This window comes from Melozone crissalis, unplaced genomic scaffold, assembly GCF_028551555.1.
Source record: "Melozone crissalis strain CALT ecotype California unplaced genomic scaffold, PUWL_Pcris_2 ptg000027l_1, whole genome shotgun sequence".
Classification (NCBI taxonomy): domain Eukaryota; kingdom Metazoa; phylum Chordata; class Aves; order Passeriformes; family Passerellidae; genus Melozone; species Melozone crissalis.
In genome coordinates, this window is record NW_026535805.1 from 31,904,569 (window position 1) to 31,923,582 (window position 19,014).

Below are 19,014 nucleotides of genomic sequence, written 5' to 3' on the forward strand. Positions count from 1 at the left end.
TTTGCTCACTTACAAAGCAGCATTGTTTTTCACGCTAGCAGATTTTACATCAGTAATCCTTAGGCAAATAGAATGATGTTTTTACATATGAGAGAACATGATTTATGTACTTTTTACAGGTATTGGAGAAAGGAATGTAATAGGAAAACAGAAATAGGAATAAGACTAGCATTTTCTTGCCTCTGAGAATATCCATTTATTCATAACAGCATAGAAGCTTTTTGCTCTACCTTAAATTCCTTTAATCAGTTGTGTTTATATCTTTTAACTCTACTTTCCTAAGGAATAAGAAATTATATGTGGTACTCAAGAAAGAAAGAAAGAAAGAAAGAAAGAGCAAGCTCTTTCACCACACTATATTGTTATATGGAATCTACTTCCATCTACTATTGATAAGAGCAAAGCATACTATCTGAAGGTTACTTTAAAAAAAGAAATCAATAGATCCTTTAAAAATGTGCAATCAGTGTGCAGTTAACACATCTCCTCTGTTTGGCAGTACAATAATCCCTGTCACCTCCTGCAAAACGAAAATGATCCAATATTTATTATCATGTTTGGTTGATCATGTACATCAAGTACCTCCCTGATTATTGCCATGTTGGAAGAGACATGTGTTGAGCACCATACTCAGGACATGCAGAACAAAACAGATTAGAGAAGAAGCCTGTAAATATGGTTCCTACTCCAATAACCGTTTAAACTGGCTTTAAAGAACATGGTTATCTGCAGCTTAAAAAGGTCAAAAATTACACATGTTCAAATTTCATGCCAGAAAATTTCCTACTATATTTTTAAAACACTATACAATCTAACAAGATTAGAATAGTTAAATGCTAGATCAGGGTTAATTATATGCCTTTAATAAGTAGAAAATTACCATGCCGCTTACTGCAATTTTCATGAAAAACACTTTCAGACATTTAATTGCTGAATTTTGTCATAGAAAAGATTTAGACCCATTTATTTCAATTACTTGATTTGCATCTTCCTCTTTAAAATGAGTAATGCATTAGTTTATCGTACAGATAGAAGCTGAATAGCATGACTTCAAAACCAGTTTTTCCATAGGTAAAAATAAGAGCATATTCTGTCTGGGGTATGTACACCCTGTTTATTGCCACATATCTCAAATCCTCAAATGCAGCTGGTGTGAGCCCAGGCACGCTGGAAATGGAAACCCAGCCTATGAATGATCACGTAACACCAGAGGAGTAACCTGAGATGCGTTACTGCGTTAGTACCCAGAGTAGATTTTCCATCCATTCTCTGCATGAGCCTTTTCCTGCTAGTTATGCCCTGCTGTGTTGCAGTTTTACTTACGCTGTTTGGGTACAGGGCTTCTTGCAGATGGCTGCCCATCCTCCTGTGCACTCCTCACAGTGCCTTGCTGAGTGAGCACTCCTCTCACCTTGCCTGAGAGCGCCCTGCTCCAGCAGAGCCTCTCTCTGCGGAAGATGGTGCCTGTGCCTTTTGGGGTTCCCCTTTGCTGACAAGTGGTACCGGGCCATCAGAGTCATCCAGGCTGGTTTCTAGCTCTCCAATTTACTTATCTTACTGAGTTCATGCCACGTTTCTTCTGAATTCCATGTCCTTTTGTCCCTAATCTCATTTTTCACTTTGTTTTATTTTAAGCTCCACTTCCAGCTGCTCCATGATTCAGTGTCTTTTCCATAGGGACGTGTAAGTTCCATTCTAGTTTACTACATTGCAGTTTGTGTAACAGGCTCAATATCATGTCATGCATCTGATCTCAAAAAAGGGAGTAGAGAGTAGGTAATTTATGTATTAATTTTCTTATATAAATATTTTAAAAATTGACATATGTAATGAGCTGCAGGCTGCATTTCTATGTGAAAATGCACCTCTATTACTGAAATATTATTAACTGAAAGCACCTATGCTTTCCTTTGCTCCAAAAAGAGAAAAAAAAGGTCTAGTCCAGAGTTCAGTTATTCAAAATATATGAATGTACAATGACGACTTGGAGGGTTGAATTTTACTTGTATTTACCCATTTCTTGTTAAATCTGACCAATTCAAAACACAACAGTTCTTTTAAGATTTTCAACAACAAAGGCTCTCACAGTTCAGGGAAATTGAACACTGGTGGTATTATTTTCAGCAATGCTGCCTCTGTAAACTCACAGAGGCAACATCCAGGATTGCATATAGCAGAACCAGTACAACCAATACTATACTGAGACCAGCCATGAAGCCCAAACTGAGATTTAAAGTATCCCAACTCAGGTATGCCCAAGGTCATTCCTCCTTCTCTCTCTGCTTTCTGACTGGTTGAAACTCAAAAGAAGAATAACCAGCATCTAATGTCAAATTCCTATTTCTTCTCCCTGATAGATTCTTTACTCTATAGCCAACTTAGACATTTTCAGGAGGGAATGAGCAGCTGCTGTAAGATTAGTTTGGAAATGGATTGGGTCTGGAGAGACTTTTGGCCACATCTCACAGTACCAAACACGATGTACAAGCAGACAGAATAAACATAAATGGGAAAAGGAAGTAAGCCAGTCCAGGAAAAGGGCAGAGGAAGCTTATCTAGCCCTGGAAGGAATGCATAGTACTTGTGGTAAAGTCCCAGTTTAATCCTAAAGATTAAATCTTGAAATCATTCCTCACTTCTTGTTCATGGAAAACATTTGCTAACAGTAAAAATGCACAAACAACCCTATTCTGTGGATGAGCAAAAATGAGTTCCTGCTGTATTTCTATGCCATTTTACAAATCCAGGTTTTAACTAGGTCCTTTTTGACACTCTGAGCAGTTTGATAACAGTTTATTTTTCACCCCCCTGATATGTACCTATGAACTTTTACTAGCGACAGAAGTGAAATTGCTGCAGAAGCTCTTTCTCCTGGTATTTCCAGCTGTAAGTGGTAGCAGTGAAAAATCTCCTAGGCTGACTGTTGTAACATGATTTTCAACCACTTCTGTGGCATAAAGGGAATTCAGATAAGGCCATGAACTTGTATACAGTTATCTGAATCTTACTTGCGAAGTTTTCGAAGTTGATCCATCATTACAATGGATCCCATGGGATGTTAGTTGGCTCTGGGGAACATTAGCTGTTTTCCCAATTTCATAATGCTAGGACTGGTGAGTATTGTTAGATATTGTAAGACACCATTTGCCAGCTTGAAATGTGATGTTTATATAAATATGTCTGGAACATACAGTGCCTCTGAGGGACTGAATCAAAAATAACCAAAGGTTTTCACAGAGCACCATAATTCCAGGGGTGAAGTGGGCAGTGAATTTTGACATGCTTTCTACCATCTGTGTTTGTCTAAGTATGCTTTCTTGACAAGAAGCAGCTGGGAGACTTCTGTGAAAACATGCCTATATTTTAGCATTTTTCTCAGAAAAATAAATATCATGTTTCTGTTTCTCCTGACAGTGAGCTGTAAAATTAACTTTGAAATGCAAGGTGTTGTTTTTCTTTTTCATTGTTTCTGTAGTATGTGCTCCCACCTAGGAAGGTTAATACAGGCATCTGTTTGCTCTTTTTAGATGTAATGATATATAAAAAGACTGTGTGGGACTTTTGTTTGTTTATTTGTGTTTATTTCAGTGTGAGGGAGGTGAAAAGTTTTTAACAATAGTGAGTTCCAAATGTGTTGTTCTTTTATGAAACTGCTGCTGTGTTTCATTTTCTTTGATGTTCTGAGGTTTTTTAGTTACCTGATTTGTAGGTTTTAATATTTGCTGCAATGTCATCTTTTTAATGAAAAAAGCAAAAAAACCCCTCAGTTCTAACAACTTCACCATAGGTGCTGAAAAGGAGGCAGTACATAAGAGAGAGAAAGAAAGTGGAAGGGAAATGGACAGCTCTCAGTTATTTTTCCAAACTTTACTCACTCTGCTTTTATTCCCATTTGGTCATGGATACCAAAACCTTAAGCATGTAGATAAGGAAGTATAAACCACTTTTACCTAGAAAATTTGAGGCTGTCCTTAAGCCCCTCTCATGAGCTTTGAGTGTATTGATACAAAACTGAATCTTTTATGTAGCAGCTAAAGAAACCACCACTGAAGCTAGTGGGATCTGCCCATTGATTGTCTTTGATTGAAACTGGATCAGACCCATAAACCACACCAATTATGTTTGTCCTGGCAGCTAAACTGACAGGTCTGTCTGCATAAACTCAAAAATCATACATTGTGTTTAAAAATGTAACAGTTCTGTATTCCGATCATAACTCTAATGATGTTCCTTGATTGAGAATATACAGGGACACAATCATCCTCAATGATAGAGGCAGACATCAGCCTTAGCTTAAGACAGACCCAAAGGCAGTAATACATTACCTAGAGTTTTCCTCAGCAAACACCCTGGAGAACAGTGTTGACCCATACTGACACATTTGCAACAACCATTTTTTTCTCACGCTTTGGCTGCTTGCAAAGGCTTTCCTTTTTTATGTTTTTGCAATGAGTCTTGAACATCTTTAGTTCCAAAGCATAAAGAGAGGTATCAGAGGATGAGGACAGGGGTGTTATCACTGAGACTAATGAATTATATCTGTTTTTTCCCCAGAGGTGCGGAGAAATCTCATTTGATAGTCCTGACCAGAATGCCAAATGTGTGCGCATGCTAGGTAAGGGTAAGAATCTCTTCCTTTTTTTATTCAAGTGTATGGATATGGAAATATGTTTAATTGGGAATTTCTTCTTAAAAATACATGATAATGACCATGATGATCCACAATGGCATTTACACAGTGCATCCACATCTAGTCCTCATTAATATATTCTTTGTAATGAACTTTCAATTATTTAAACAAAGCACATATATTCCAGTAGTGTCCATATGCATAGATGAAAATATAGCAGTACCAACACTGTAATTGGAAGCTCTGATGAGCTGAAGTCTAAAACTCATATTCAAAAGCTGAAAATCTGTACTTCTAAAGACAGTATTAATTCCACAAGCATGTGTCAAAAGTCTCTAAAGCAGACCTTCAGCTGCATCAGTCAGGGAAATTTCTGTCAATGTGATTTTACATATTTGCACTGGGATAGCTTTGTAGAAATTCATATTAAGTAGAAGTGCCTATTCTTTAGAAACAATGCAGAAATAGTCTGCTATGTTTCACTAATTTCTGTGACCAATTTCATTGTGGTTGTGTGTTTCGCCTACAATGCTTGTACTGGAACATTAATAGCATGGCTAGTATCACAGTGAAAGGCAGGGAGTAAGTGTCTAAAAACCTAAGAGATTATGTTTACTCAGAAAAAAATGAAATCACAGAACACTTCCAGGATTATGCCTTAAATTCTGAAGACCTTTGACCTGCCAGGGAAGAGATAAATATATGCTGTAAATTAGATCATTGCATCTAATAAAGTGAAGATTGAAATAGCCACAATTTTTAAAACTGCAACTGGCAATGTCGAGGAACTTAATTTCCATCTGGGTGCATAGCTGTGCTCTGTAATAAGAGAGTATGTGGTTTGTTGTTTAGATTCATTAAATCCTATTGTCACAACAGACTATAATTGCTGCAGAGGAAATCTGTCATGCTTGTAGTGCACAGATCCCAATAGATGAACTGACACAATGGGCCATAATGATCTGTTACATCAATGATCCATGGTTCTAAGTCCTTAATGGAACAAGCTGACAAAAAAAGATACACTTGTGATCCTTTATCATGGCAATTATAATCTACAGTGTAAATACAATTGAGTTCCTAATACTCTAGTTCTAAGGAAGTTATATCCATGGAAATGTTATTATGCATTCGAGGAAGAATGGGGGATGGGAGAGAGGAGAACAAAAAAACCCCTTCTGCATGGGTTGGTTCATCATTTCATTTGGCATTTTTAGAACGAGTGAGTCCAAAAGTGGGAGTTTGACATCCCTCTTAGTGCAAACAATTCCTTAGGAGAAGTGAGAAGAACAAGATCTTGTTTCCATTACATGTGCTCTTATCTATGTCTTGTAGTATATACATGTACAAGAATGAGAACATATGCTGTGCTGTGTAAGGAAACTGCTAGGAATGTAAAAATGACTCCAAGAGCACATGCCAAAGCCGTAACTGATTCTCAGAGGTTACAGCTCTTGTGCTACTTTGCCTCTATATATTTCACCTGCTATTGTTATTTTTCAATGTTGCTATCAAATTAAGGACTGTAGTGTCATATATAACATAGAATTTTTCATTTCACCCCAAGGAATTCCAAATCGTGTACAGAACTGAAACTATTCTAAGCGCAATTTGTATATTCCAGAACTGGCTCTGTAAGAGGTGTGAAAAGAAGAAACGAACAAGTACAAACAGAGCAGAAACTGTGGTTTCTGTGAGAGTGACTGCTGGAGACAAGCTCTATTGTCTCAATTTGTCACAAAAATCTCTGTGGTTCTGGTAGTGCTGTAAAGCCAAAGGGTGTCTACTCTGGACACCTTTCCTTTCATACTGAACTTGTAGAGAAGAGCAGATACCAGAAACTGTGCAGCCAAAAAGACCTAAGACTTTGCGTTGGACATGCCATTCAGTTCCCAATCTCATATTTTACAAGGGAGTTGAATTTCCAAGAGAATGTAACACAGTTTGCCACTGATCAATGCTAAGATGACATTATTAATGTCTGTGGGTGTAACCAGTGAACAAAGCACAGCGTGCTTTCAGAGGGGGACATCTTTCTTGGCTGCTCTGTCTTTGAAATATGCTGAAACTGTCGTGCTGCCATGTAATGTAGCAGTGACACAGTGCTGACAGAAATCTAGAGGGCAAGTCCCAGCAACTGCAAGAGGATAATTACCCTAGCAAGAGAAGAAACACAGGAGCCTGGAGTACTGACTGTATTTCTTAAGGGATCTTTGATGCAAGATCAGTCCATATTTGAAACTGCACATTATTGAGCTGTACTCTAAAATGGCAGTAGCTGGTTTTGTCAGAAAATGTCTGCATCTGCTTTATACTACTGGTTCTGGGCTAGCTTCAAATTTAGTTTTTTAGAAGTAATGCCAGGCTTGCCACTGAGTCCACCTTCCTTTAGACAACATGGATTATGTGTATGAAGTTCTTTTTCTGTAATGGTTGAGGAAGAGCGGTGTGCAGTAAAAATCCTGCTTTCTGCTAGAAAATAGTAAATAATAGATTTAAAATGCCAAAACGCTTACAATGCCTAGAGTGAAGTTAGATAACTTTTCAAGGCACTGACTAGATACCACTCAACCTGAGATTAAGAGCATAGAATCAGCTTAATGCTTCATCTTTCAGTATCAGAGTGATGGATATTTATAATTGAAGTGTAAAAAATAACAAAATTAAATGGTCACTTAGCAGTGTTTCCTGAGGATATAAAAGATAATAGCTACGTGCTCTGACCAGAATATGTTGAGTGTTAGCATAATTATCTGCACTAAAGTCATTAGAGAAAATTATGTTCTCCCTCTTATTTTTCATATTGCGCTTGTCTCTTTACACTTTTATCTGTCATGATTTAATCCCAGCTGGCAACTAAGCAACATGCAGCCACTCACTCACTTTGCCTCTCAGTGGGAGCTGAATCAGAAAAAAGTATAACTTCTGGGTTGAGACAGGAACAGTTGAATAATGGAAACAAAATACAACAATAACAATAATAATGGTGGTAATGAAAAAGAGAGAGAGGAATAAAACCCAAGAGAAACAAGTGATGCACAATACAACTGCTCACCACCTGCTGACCAAAGTGATTGGCAGCTCCCAGCCAACACCCCCCACACACACACAGAAACACAAGTTAATTTCCTGATCATCATGATGCTGTATGATATGGAATATCCTTTTGGCAAGTTCAGTACACCTGCTCACAGTCAGAGTACAGGAAAACACAAAGTCCTTTACTTAGAGCAAGCTCTTCTGAACAAAAACTATAGCATCAGTGTGTTATCAACAACTTTCTCATAGTAAATTAAAAGCACAGCACTGTATCAGTTACAAAGAATAAAATTAACTCCATCCCAGTCAAAACCAGGACAATGTGTTATACCAGTTAAAGCAACACAACTTTGAGAACTTTGATAAGAATGTTGGTCAGTGGTCTACCTTAGCCCATTGAAGATCTGAAGTGCTCAGATCCTAAATATATCACAGGTTTCTCGAGTGTGGCATTGGATAATACTTAGAACCCTGCATATCCATTGTGCTTCAAGAAATGGGAAGATAAGTGGTTCCTTACTTAGGAAAAAGAAGAATAAATTTATAAGTACAATGAGAAGCTGAAGTTCTACAGTAATATAAGTAATGAAACTATTACACTGTCAATAGAAGCGTGTTATCAGAGGTTTCCCTTGAACCTCCAAGTCTGCCGGGAGACAATGGCAGATCATCAGCAAGATCTTCCAGGGTAAGGAAGAAAATCTGAACTCTTCTCCTTAAATTGGAACTGTTATCAAGTTAGTGACAGCACTTGGCTATGAAAAAATTGCCTGATAATGCTGAACAGGGTGTCAGAAAATGTTTGCTTTGTGCTGAATTCTGGAAGTTAGAACCCTGGGCTCCTCATGGTCTTTACCTTTAATGATTTTGACTTAAAAAAATTATAGCTTGCACAAAAATTGAGCTTATAAAAATGTACTTACTATCAGTCAGAGATTTTGACCGATAGTGAGTACATTTATCACTTATCAGTCTAGAGATTCATATTATGAAAGGCAGAAGGGAACTGTCCCTCTCCCTAGAGCCTCACTGCTGTTTTCAATGGCACAACCTGAAGTTAATTTTTCCCATATGCAGACAGACATATTCTGGGCTCAGACATGACACAGTATCATATCATGCAGAGATAATTGGGTTAGTTTGCTGTGAAAATTGCTGGTTGGATGCCTAAGCTAATTAACTCTGCTGAGAAAGATTGTATACAAGTCTGTAAGAGTCCAAAGTCAAGGCAACTTAACCGGTTCTCACTTCCTTAACTAGCTCAGTTAACAAAGTTAACTCAGTAACCTCTACATGGCAGGGCACTGAGTTTTAAGAATCTGTCCCGGAAAAATTAAGTTCCCATAGCTGGCTCTAGGACTAAGAAGCAAAAAAGGTCTGCCAACTAGAAGAGAAACTTCAATTTTATATATATATATTTATGTATATATGCAATTTTGTTTATATAAATAATTACCTGTTTATACAGAATAGATATGGTTATCCTTATATGCTGTTTAGAAAATAGGTAGTTGCACTCATCACAACACATACAAAGTTAAGTTATCCCTTTGGTTTTAATCTGTTCAACATGATGGATGATACTGTAGTAAGGGGGATGGATGATAAGTGCAAATTATTTTGTTTGTTACTCCAGCAAGAAGTCTTTCACCACCAGATTTCGCCTTTACTCCTTAATGAAATGTTGGGAAGATTTGGAAGGGGTCACATCTCTTGTTGGCCAACTCTGCTGTCTGCAGAGATCCTTCCAGGGGAAATGTGAATCGCCCTCCTCAAGGAGCTGGTTAGTAAGAATAAAACACAAGCCTTCCAGATGCCCCATGGCAAAAGGCTGAGGTGCTTTCTTTTCATTACTGTAAATTGCACGCAGACAGGAATGATGTGGCTGAGTTTTGTTTCCCATTTGGTGCAGACTTAATCCTTGCAAAAGCAGACAGATGAACCTTGCTTGGAATAAAAGCAGTTTCCTCACAAATAGCTGTTTAAAATTAATCAAAAACAACAACAAAAAAAACCCAATTATTTTCTAAAACTTGAGGTAGTGCCACCTTTTTTTTTTATTCTCCAGACTACTAGCCCTTAACTTTGTTGCTTTGAGGCAGCAAACTTTTTCATATTCCGGCACAGAGAGGTGTCTCTCTCCCTCATCTCCCAAAAAAAGTGGGTTTTATTGCATACTTCCACCATTTATTGCCTATGAAGAGTTACGGGTAAACGAATCGGCATTTAGCCATGAAATTAGTTTCATGGATCCAGCTTCAGTCTTGGTGGCTCTTTGCCCACAGCAGGAAACCACCACACATTTGAACAGAGTTGGCAACCACAGCTTGAGAGAGAGAGACATTACTGGAATAACAACTGTGTTGAAAGCCAGGGGAGAGGGGTACTGGCAAGGCTCTGGCTGGCTGGTCCCTGCCTTATATAACCATTGAAGGCACCTTCACTTGTGGCAGGAAAAAAATCTATTGTAGCTATGCAAAACTTGACCAGGTAAACAACCAAATAACTTAATGGGTAAAAAATACTGAAGAGTAATTAAATGTGTCAACTTGCCCTGCAGCAAAGGGAGAAGAAGAAGTGAGGCATGTAGTCAAATGGTTCTGCACTGACAAAGAACCTGTGAGCCATTCCTGGAGCCCTCACTGACATCATTTGAAATGTGACCCTATATCTCTTGCACATTCAAAATTTCTGCTGCAACTGATAGTCATGCATGAGCAATGGTGTTCTAAATAGACAAATATATGGACTATTTATATCCCAGTCACTCGAAGACTTACACCTGCACTTGACCTTATGCAGACTTAGTATTCAATCTGTGCAAATGAGATACGAATAAACACATGAATTAATTTTTGTGAAATTAAGCAATGTATATATGTTGGGAAAAGACCTACAATCTACAGTGACTAGGAAGAAATCCATGCTTGTTGCTACACTGCCCATCAGGATTACTCAGAAATTCATAGCTGTCGGAAGGGAGAGGCTTAGGATGTCTGCTACAAAAAGATAGCCTTCTATTCCATGAGCAGCTTGCAACACAGGATGAAGAGAAGCAGGTTTTTTCCATTTTTAAAGCAATGGTGTGAATGCATACAGAAAGATAAACACCATGTCTCCTTTTGATATCCTGTTCATGTAGATAAATTCAAATTTTAACATATAAGTCAATGCTTCGGGTTTTTCACTTACATTTTATATTTCCAACTGCCACTCTCTACCAACAATTTATTATGATGAGAATATTTATTATGATGAGAACAGGATTGTATAGACAGGACCTATGGAACTGTAGTTCTTCCACCCAATTGAGCAGTTATTTTCAAATAACTTCTAACACTTGTGCCTTTTTCCTCTAAAATAGCATTCCAAAATATTAATACAATTTAAAAACAAGACTCAACTCCTGATACTGCAACTATTTAGCTTGTAAATGAATTTTAAAAGTTGGGTTCTCTGTGTCGTTACCACCACTGAAACAGAGGCTTATTGCTCCTTCATGTCAACTCCTCCCGAGCTGACTGTATCTTCCTGAAATGCATTTTCTAAATCTCACCTGTTTTCTCCGAGAATTCCCGTGACTTGTTGGCCACAGTGGCACAGAGCAGACTAGACTTGGGCTGTCAGCAAGTGACGATGTGGAAGGCTGAGATGCCAGGCTGCCGCTCCAATGGGAGTGTTGCTTGGAGACAGAAAGTGGCAAACCATTGGGCATGAGGCCACAACAGCAACTCCTTTGTCAAGAGCTTTGTGGTGCACACACACCATCACTGTGCCACTTCATCACCGTGTTACGGTCTCAGGCTAAACAAGTAGGAACTCTTTGTCTTTACTATGATAAGATTTTTGCCTACAACCTCAAAAATGTAAATATCAAATCCAGCTTTACTTTCATGACTATTTGATTGCTTTGGGTAAGAATCCAGTAAAAAAAAAATTAAAATTTCTGATGCCCTAAGAATATTTTAAAGAGCAGCTCTCTAATAACATCTTATTATTCAAGTAATTTTGATCTAATTGCTATTTTAGGTAATTATATAGGCTGGTAGTTGAGTGACAGTGACCACCTGTTTATCCTGTTCTGTCCTGTAAATCAGGTCAGACTGAAACTACTTCTCTTGCAGTATTATACCCTTTAGAAAGGTGCAGAAGGAGACAAAAACTGGCCTTTTCCTTTTCAGCACGTGCATAAAATACTTCTCAAAATTTATTTTAGCGTTCTTTGTTTTCTATTGCATAAACATTAACTCGAATCATATCTAGTTTTATCCTATATCTGAACCTGGTACAGGAAAGAGATGGAAGTCAGGGCACTTTTAGAGAATGCAGTAATGAGGATTTGGCAGCATCTATATAATGCAAGCACAGCAGGATGGCTTTCTGGAGAAGAGAGTGTTACTGTGTTGCCCACATCTGCAAAAGCCATTTGGACCAGGAGATCCAGCTGAGATTCAAAACCTCAAGAGATGATTAAAAAAACCCTCCAGTCTCACAACTAGAGATACCCCAAACCCTTGACTCTTCAGCTTGTCTTTCTATCAAAAAGGTTTTTTGACTTGCCTGAGAATTTAGGAAGAAGCTACAGGTTTCCAAGTCCTATCCAGAAGTTGCACTCAAAGCAGGTCTACGAATACCTGCAAAGTCTGTCAAGCATCTCCCTTTTTGTCCAAAGCATGTTGCAAGCAGAAGGGTTGCATTCTGCTGCCCATTTATGCAATAATCTTGTGAGAGGTTAACCTTTTAATTCTGAACTTTCATCATCCTAAGATAGTCAAACCTCACAGCACTCACTTTTTTTCTTACCTACCAAAATAAAGGCAAGACAGGTTGGGATTAGGTGCACTCTGTTCCCTCTATTGGCCCTGCACAAGGACAAATGATGGCTATGGCTCCAGGAGGATAGGAAATAGCCCCCCACATCTGGGGGAGCACACACATGTAAGACAAGGAGAATCCTGAATTTTGTTTCACAGACATTTCCTTTTTCTTTTTTTTTTTTTTTTTTTAAACTAAGTACTTCTTAGAAAAGCAGAGGAACAGTGGCTTGATTGATTTACTTAAGATGATCTCATATGTTGTTTCATGGTATTTGTCACATGAGTTATTGCTGATCCCCTGTTGGAAAATAGATTTCAAGTGCCTATTCACTCTGCTTCCTCACAGTTTGATTTTTCCTCATGCCTAACCTCGTGCCCAAGCATGGACTGCATTCACGTAGTTTCCCATCTTCTTTGTCCAAAGTGCTGTGAGTGGGTTGTGTTCACCCAAAGTACTTGCTGTACAGAAAATTGCTGTGACTAACCACAGCTATAATAATGTTCCCTCAAAAGATGGGGAGGGGGAAAAAGATCTCCAAACAGGGGAGCAAATTGAAGAAGAAAACACTTATTCATAGTTTTACATCAGCTATCCCTTCATGATAGCATAAAATCTCCAGAGCTAAACTTTTCAAAATTAGATTTAAAATGTTCAGATCTATAATTTGTGGTTTGAGCTCATCTCCAGCAATTAATCTTTGCTTCTTTAATTATTACTTGGTGATACCTTGGAATTTCACTGTCTCTGCAATGTCCTACAGATTATTGTGTAGCTACCCTTAGTAAGAGTGATTAATGTGTGAGAACGCCATGGAATTCCTGTGCTTTCAAGCACTCAGTTCCTGACTGTACATGCTCATAAATTTCTTAGATTAAGAAGGCATTTTCCTGTATTCTTCTCTGCTCTGTATTATAAGAATGTCTCATATTCTGGAGCTAAATATTTTTTCTGTTTTGAATGTTGTTAATTTTCTCATTGTTACTGAGAACTGGCAGCGTAATATTTGTAGGAATTTTTTTCACTTCTAGTATAAAAAAATAAAGCTACCAAATAAAATCTCTGATGTTCTTTTGCCTGGTTATCTGGGCAAGTAGTTTTCCTTGATGGCTTTAGCTTCCTTTTCCTTTTAAAATTTTTTTAATATTAAAATATAATTTCTAATGATAATATGCTGTCTTCTTGTACATCTCATACTTCTTAAGGCATTAAGTTGTTTTCTTAGCTCATCTGTTGATCATCAAACTACTTAGGCATGTATTTACATACTCTCACTGCAGCCAAAAAATGAGTAGATTGAAATGAGTTTGCATGCCAGGGTCAGTCACAGTGTCTAGCACTGTGCATGCTCAAGCACTGAACTGATCCAAACACTTGAGGCTCTGGGCTTATGAAATCATGGAGTGTGACTGTGAATATTGGTAGTAAATGATGGAAATTCTATTTAGCAACAAGAAATGGAATTTCTGAATCGTAGCTGGCTATGCCAAGAAATTAATGTATTTCTTACAGAAAAGTTCAGAGAGTTCTCCTACTGGAATTCCCTCACAGGGCATTCTTCTCACTCTGCAGAGGAAGTAGTGCTGAAGACAGCTGGGATGCAATTTATCTAGCAGAATGTCTGTAAACATCTATTAAAAAAATTTAAAGTCTACAGCCATCATCTAATCATCCCTTTTGTAGCAGAAAAGAACAGAAAAGAGGTGCTTTCTTCAGACTTAGATGTCTAAAACTGGTCTGAGGAATCCTACCCTCCCCACTGACTCATCAAGAAAGTGAAGTGTGGATGAGAGCAATTGGAGGAGAATAATCTTACTCCTGGAGTACAGATATTGTTTTTCACCATTGAACATGGTGTTCAATGCTCTCAAGTTTAAAGTGGAGGGAATAATAGAAAAATAGGCTAATCAACCTCATCTGCAAAATACTTTTTTTTTAAACATAAAATCAAGTCTCAAGTTTTCAGGATATTTGTAGAAAAGTATTTGTGGGAAATTGTTTTTATTAACTGAATTCTTTTCCTCATTGCTTTTGGGAAGTCTTCATTTCTCTCTCTCTCCCTTTGACATAGCTGCAGGACCTTTTCTGACATCTGAATAGCTCCTGAATTAGAGTTGAATAAAGTAAATTGAAAACATGAAAAAGGGTTTTTCAAATGCTTAAGGGATTCAGCATGCTGTCCTATGGGAAGAAAATTTGACTGTATGGTGAAATCTTTAGACATGAAGACTAAATTCTGCCATTAATGTGTCAAATATGGTTTTGATTTTCATAACATTGTGAATATCAACTCACAGTAATTTTTTTTATGGAGAGTACTCTATAGCTTATTTTTGTAAAGAAAGTGTACACATTACTGCTTTAGATGATCTCAGGAGTGTGTTCCTGAAATCCTATCCCAACATGCTGCAAATTCTGCTTTGCCTTATGAAGCAGTCTGGGAATAGACAAACGGGGCAACTTTCACATGTAATAGAACAAGCCCTGTGCTCTGGAAGCACTTCTAGTGCATTCTGGCTGCTCCTAGACATCTAATCCATGGACATAGATTAGAAGTAGTGCAAACAAAATCCTCCAAAGCACACACAGGGCAGACCTGGGGGCCTCTGCTGTGGCTGTTTAACTCAGCCAATTTGCTCTTGTGCTCCTGCTTCTCTCAACCTTGCCAGAGTCAACACCCATTGGGACTTCAACCCAGCAGTTGCTCTAACATGCAGACTTCTGTAGCCACATCCTACCTTCAGGACCATTCAGCTCAGTTAAGATTTAACTAAGGATGTTTAGGATGCATACAATTCATAATTTATTACAAGTTGTAAGCGTGTGTTTGTCATTTGCCTACTTCAAGTACACAAGCCATCAATTGGTGCATGCAGCCTACAACTTTATCAGATACTTGTCTTATACACTCATATCAGGACAGGTTTATGGGGAATGGCAAATGTGATTTAGTCCAATGAGAAATTTGTCCTTTTAGAAACATAAGGTAAAATGATTTTTACGTCTAGATCAGGATTTTACACTGAGCTTATAGATTATAAAGAGCAAATTTAATTTAACACAATTCAAAGGAATTATTCATATTGCAAAACTTTGTTTATTAACATACAATAATGAGATCTTCACATTTCATTAATGCATATATAGGACAAATTATAATTGAGATATCCTTTCATTTCATAAAGGAGATTGCTAATGAAAGAACTCAGAAATACTGGGATCATACACTTTATTAGTAGACTTAGAAGAAAGCAAGGATTAGTGGACTAGAATTGATTTCTCCATCTGAAAACAGTGCAATAAACTGACAGCAGAAATGTATAACATATTCATATCAAGAAGAATATTATCCTGCTGACAGAAGAAGGGGCAGTTACTTTCAGTGTCTTTTCAGTTAGATATGTAAAGATAGCCCATACATATATTTATTTATATACACTATTATATCTTTTGTTAATAAATAATGTATGAACATACCCTTAAAAAGGAGCCTGTGCATTTCCACCCCATGAGCTATATTTCAGATTTCTACAAAAGTAGAAAGACAAATTTATAGTTGAGATACATGACTGTTAAGTCCTAGAATGCTCTGGAACCTTGATGGTTGAGACAGGAATTTGTCAAGAGAAGGGTCATTGTCTAAGAAAGAGACAGAAAATTTTACTTTTCTCAGCTCTAACTGCCCTGTGAAGATTTTCTAATGCAACTTAATTTCTTTAACTATTGGCATCCGAAGTTTTTATATTTACGGACTTGGGGCAGTATCTGCAATACAGAAAAAAAAAATCATTGTTAAACTGCTATTATTTGGCTTTGCTTTGTAAACCTCAAATAGGGTTGCCAAAACACTCAGCCACTCTGTAAATATTCAATTAAAATCACCATGGAACTTCTCCTGTTGAAAGAGTTGTGATGATGCGGATGTAAGTTAAGGAGTAGCATAAATTATTTGGGTCCCCAGCTAGCAGCTGCATGATGTAACAACAATGGCAGTCACTGACAGAGTTCTGCTGGAGAGGGAAGATGAATGGCAGATGCCTCATTGTGACTTCTTGTTATCAGCAGGGAGTGTAACAACAGACATTAATCCACTATCACAGGTAATAATATGTCCAGGGAGCTACCACATTCAAGGCACAAGTGCAATTGCTGCCATTGTACTTTTGTCCTGGAGGGCTCTTGAGGCAAGTGCATGTCATAATACTTAAGAAACCAGAAGAATGTAAATTTGCATTACTTTAATTATTAACATATTTCACTTTTCTTCAAAAAAAAAAAAGGAATGGAATAAATCATGATGTCAAATCTCATTTATTTTCTGCTGTTTGAGAACAAGACTCACGGCTTTTGAAATCTGTGTATTTGTTTCACAGGGGAAAATGACATTATAATAGCCCTAAGAACAGTTTACAGAGAAAATGCTGTTGGTTTTGGATATTTTTATTTTAATCCAAACCAGTTTCTCTGTGCCAGAAGGAATCTGTGTTTTGTTTAGGCAGAACCATCTCAAATACCACAGTTGCTTCAAATTGTGCAGCTCTTTGAGACAAAACAAAGTCTCTTGATAATTGATGACTGAATAAACAAAGAGGAAACTGGAGGCAGATGTTTGCTGGAAAGCTTTCTGAAATCCTAGAATGGGATGGGGGAGAGTTTGATTTTGATTTTAATCAGAATCACCACAATTCTCTCTTCACCCTGAACATTTCCTACTTGGCATTTTTTGTTCCTAATCTTTGTTGGGGGAGGGTGGTGCTGATGCTTAATTTTAAGTGAATTTCCAGTAGTAGATCTAGAAAGGTTTTAGGCTGGCAGCTGTGCAGCCTCAAGCCCTCCCTCTGCAAAACAGCATAAATCCCTCTAACACTGTCCTGCCAGAAATCATCTTCCTTGAAATGGAAAGATCATCTGCAGGAATTACTGAGCTACTAGCACCTTTATCCATCTGGTTTTTGTATTCTTGCTGAAGCTGCCTTGAGAGGAACAAGTTGTGATGCAGGATCTTGGTGGGAGCTACACCAGAAGTTTAGGTTCACATAGGCAGGGCCCATCATTCAGTTCCTGTCCTTGTTTTTCCTGCCACTATGCTCACTTCTGTTCCACTAAAATCTTGCCTGCTTTTGATAGCAAGTGTATATGTAAGCTGACTGGAAGAAGAGTTACTTCAGAAATGTTTGAAAAAAAATCATATTCCTGAAATTAGATCTTATAATTACATTTCAGATGAAAACTTGTGACCCAAATCCAATAGCTTTTAGTGAAATTCTTTGGCTGGTAATAAGCTCTAGATTCAGAAAAGCTGATGTGGCGTTTAAAAGGCAGGGTTGATAAAGGTCTGTGTGCTTCAGTCTTTTGTGTGGGAGGTGCATCACTGTGTGTCTCACTGAGTTACTCCAGCATATGACTGGAGTCCCTGGTGACAGCTCACAGCAGGTTCAGCGTGCCTGAGTAACTGCAGTCACAGAAGAAAATGGGATAAAGAGACAGACATGCTAAGGTTCACCTGAGGAATTCCCATAGTGTCTGTGAGTCCAGCATTTACAGATGAAAACTGAAATTTCATTTGTGGCAGAAAATGAGCACTAAACCACTCTGACAAATAGGAAAAATTCCCTGTAGAATACAGGAATTTTTTGATAAAAATAATTTGTGGCCAACATTTCAGTTTCTACCATGTTTCCTAATTAAGCTTGTTCACTTAGAGCTAACAAGTAAGATCTCTAGTGAGCCAGCTTTGTGGTAGTTAACTTATCTGACAAAAAAGAAGATGAGTTGGATTAACACAGTGACATGGGTGATGTAAGGGGAGGGATGGAGCTGCTGTAGTGCCTGTGTCAGCTGTAGATCGGTGCTGTTGTGCAGTTTGGGACTGTCCTGCTCATGGAGGAGCTGTCTGCTTGAAAAGATGTAAAATTCCGTTCCTAATGCCCTTTGCTCACTGATCCTGTGGCATCTCTTTTGAAAGAGCAGTTGTTATGGTACTGTAAAACAAGACTTCTTCAGTTTTAAAATAAATAAGTCAGGAGTTTTATCCTCTTTAATTGTTGGGGCAATGTGTAGCAACACATTGCTCTAAATTGGATTTAATTTGGCAAGGGATGAGAATGAAGGAGGGTTTTAGTCATCTTCCCTCTGTTTCAAGTTGGCCAGTGCAACACCTGCTCCCACGTTCCAGGCTGTTTTCTCCCATGAGAGCTGGGGCACAAACACTTGCCAGTTACCCTTTGACTATCACAAAAACAAACAAACAAAGAAGCTGTTTTCAATCAGGTTTCTAAAGCCAGACCACCAGAATGAATGCATCTTTCTTGGTAGAACAGCTCTTTGTCTATATTTTCCTTGTCATTATAAAGCTACCCTAAAGTGCTGGCTGGTGTGTAATGCAAGACTTTGTGGCAAGTTATTTGTAATTTTTCCGAGGCAAAACATCACAGCAATTTGAGTCTGAGTCTGCCTCAGAAGTGCAAATGTTGATTCAAATGGGGAACTCAAATATATATCCACGAAATAAAGCAGCAACACTGGAACAG

General features: G+C 38.0%; 1 protein-coding gene across 2 annotated transcripts in view; it reads left to right on the top strand.

Moving 5' to 3' along the window:
• Positions 1 to 19,014, top strand: part of PDE7B (phosphodiesterase 7B) — a 168,143-nt gene that overhangs the window by 50,330 nt on the left and 98,799 nt on the right. For both annotated transcript variants that reach the window (XM_054279373.1, XM_054279372.1), the window contains one exon: positions 4,555 to 4,615. In XM_054279373.1, coding sequence (XP_054135348.1) covers positions 4,555 to 4,615 — 61 coding nt within the window. The remainder of the gene's footprint in view (positions 1 to 4,554; positions 4,616 to 19,014) is intronic.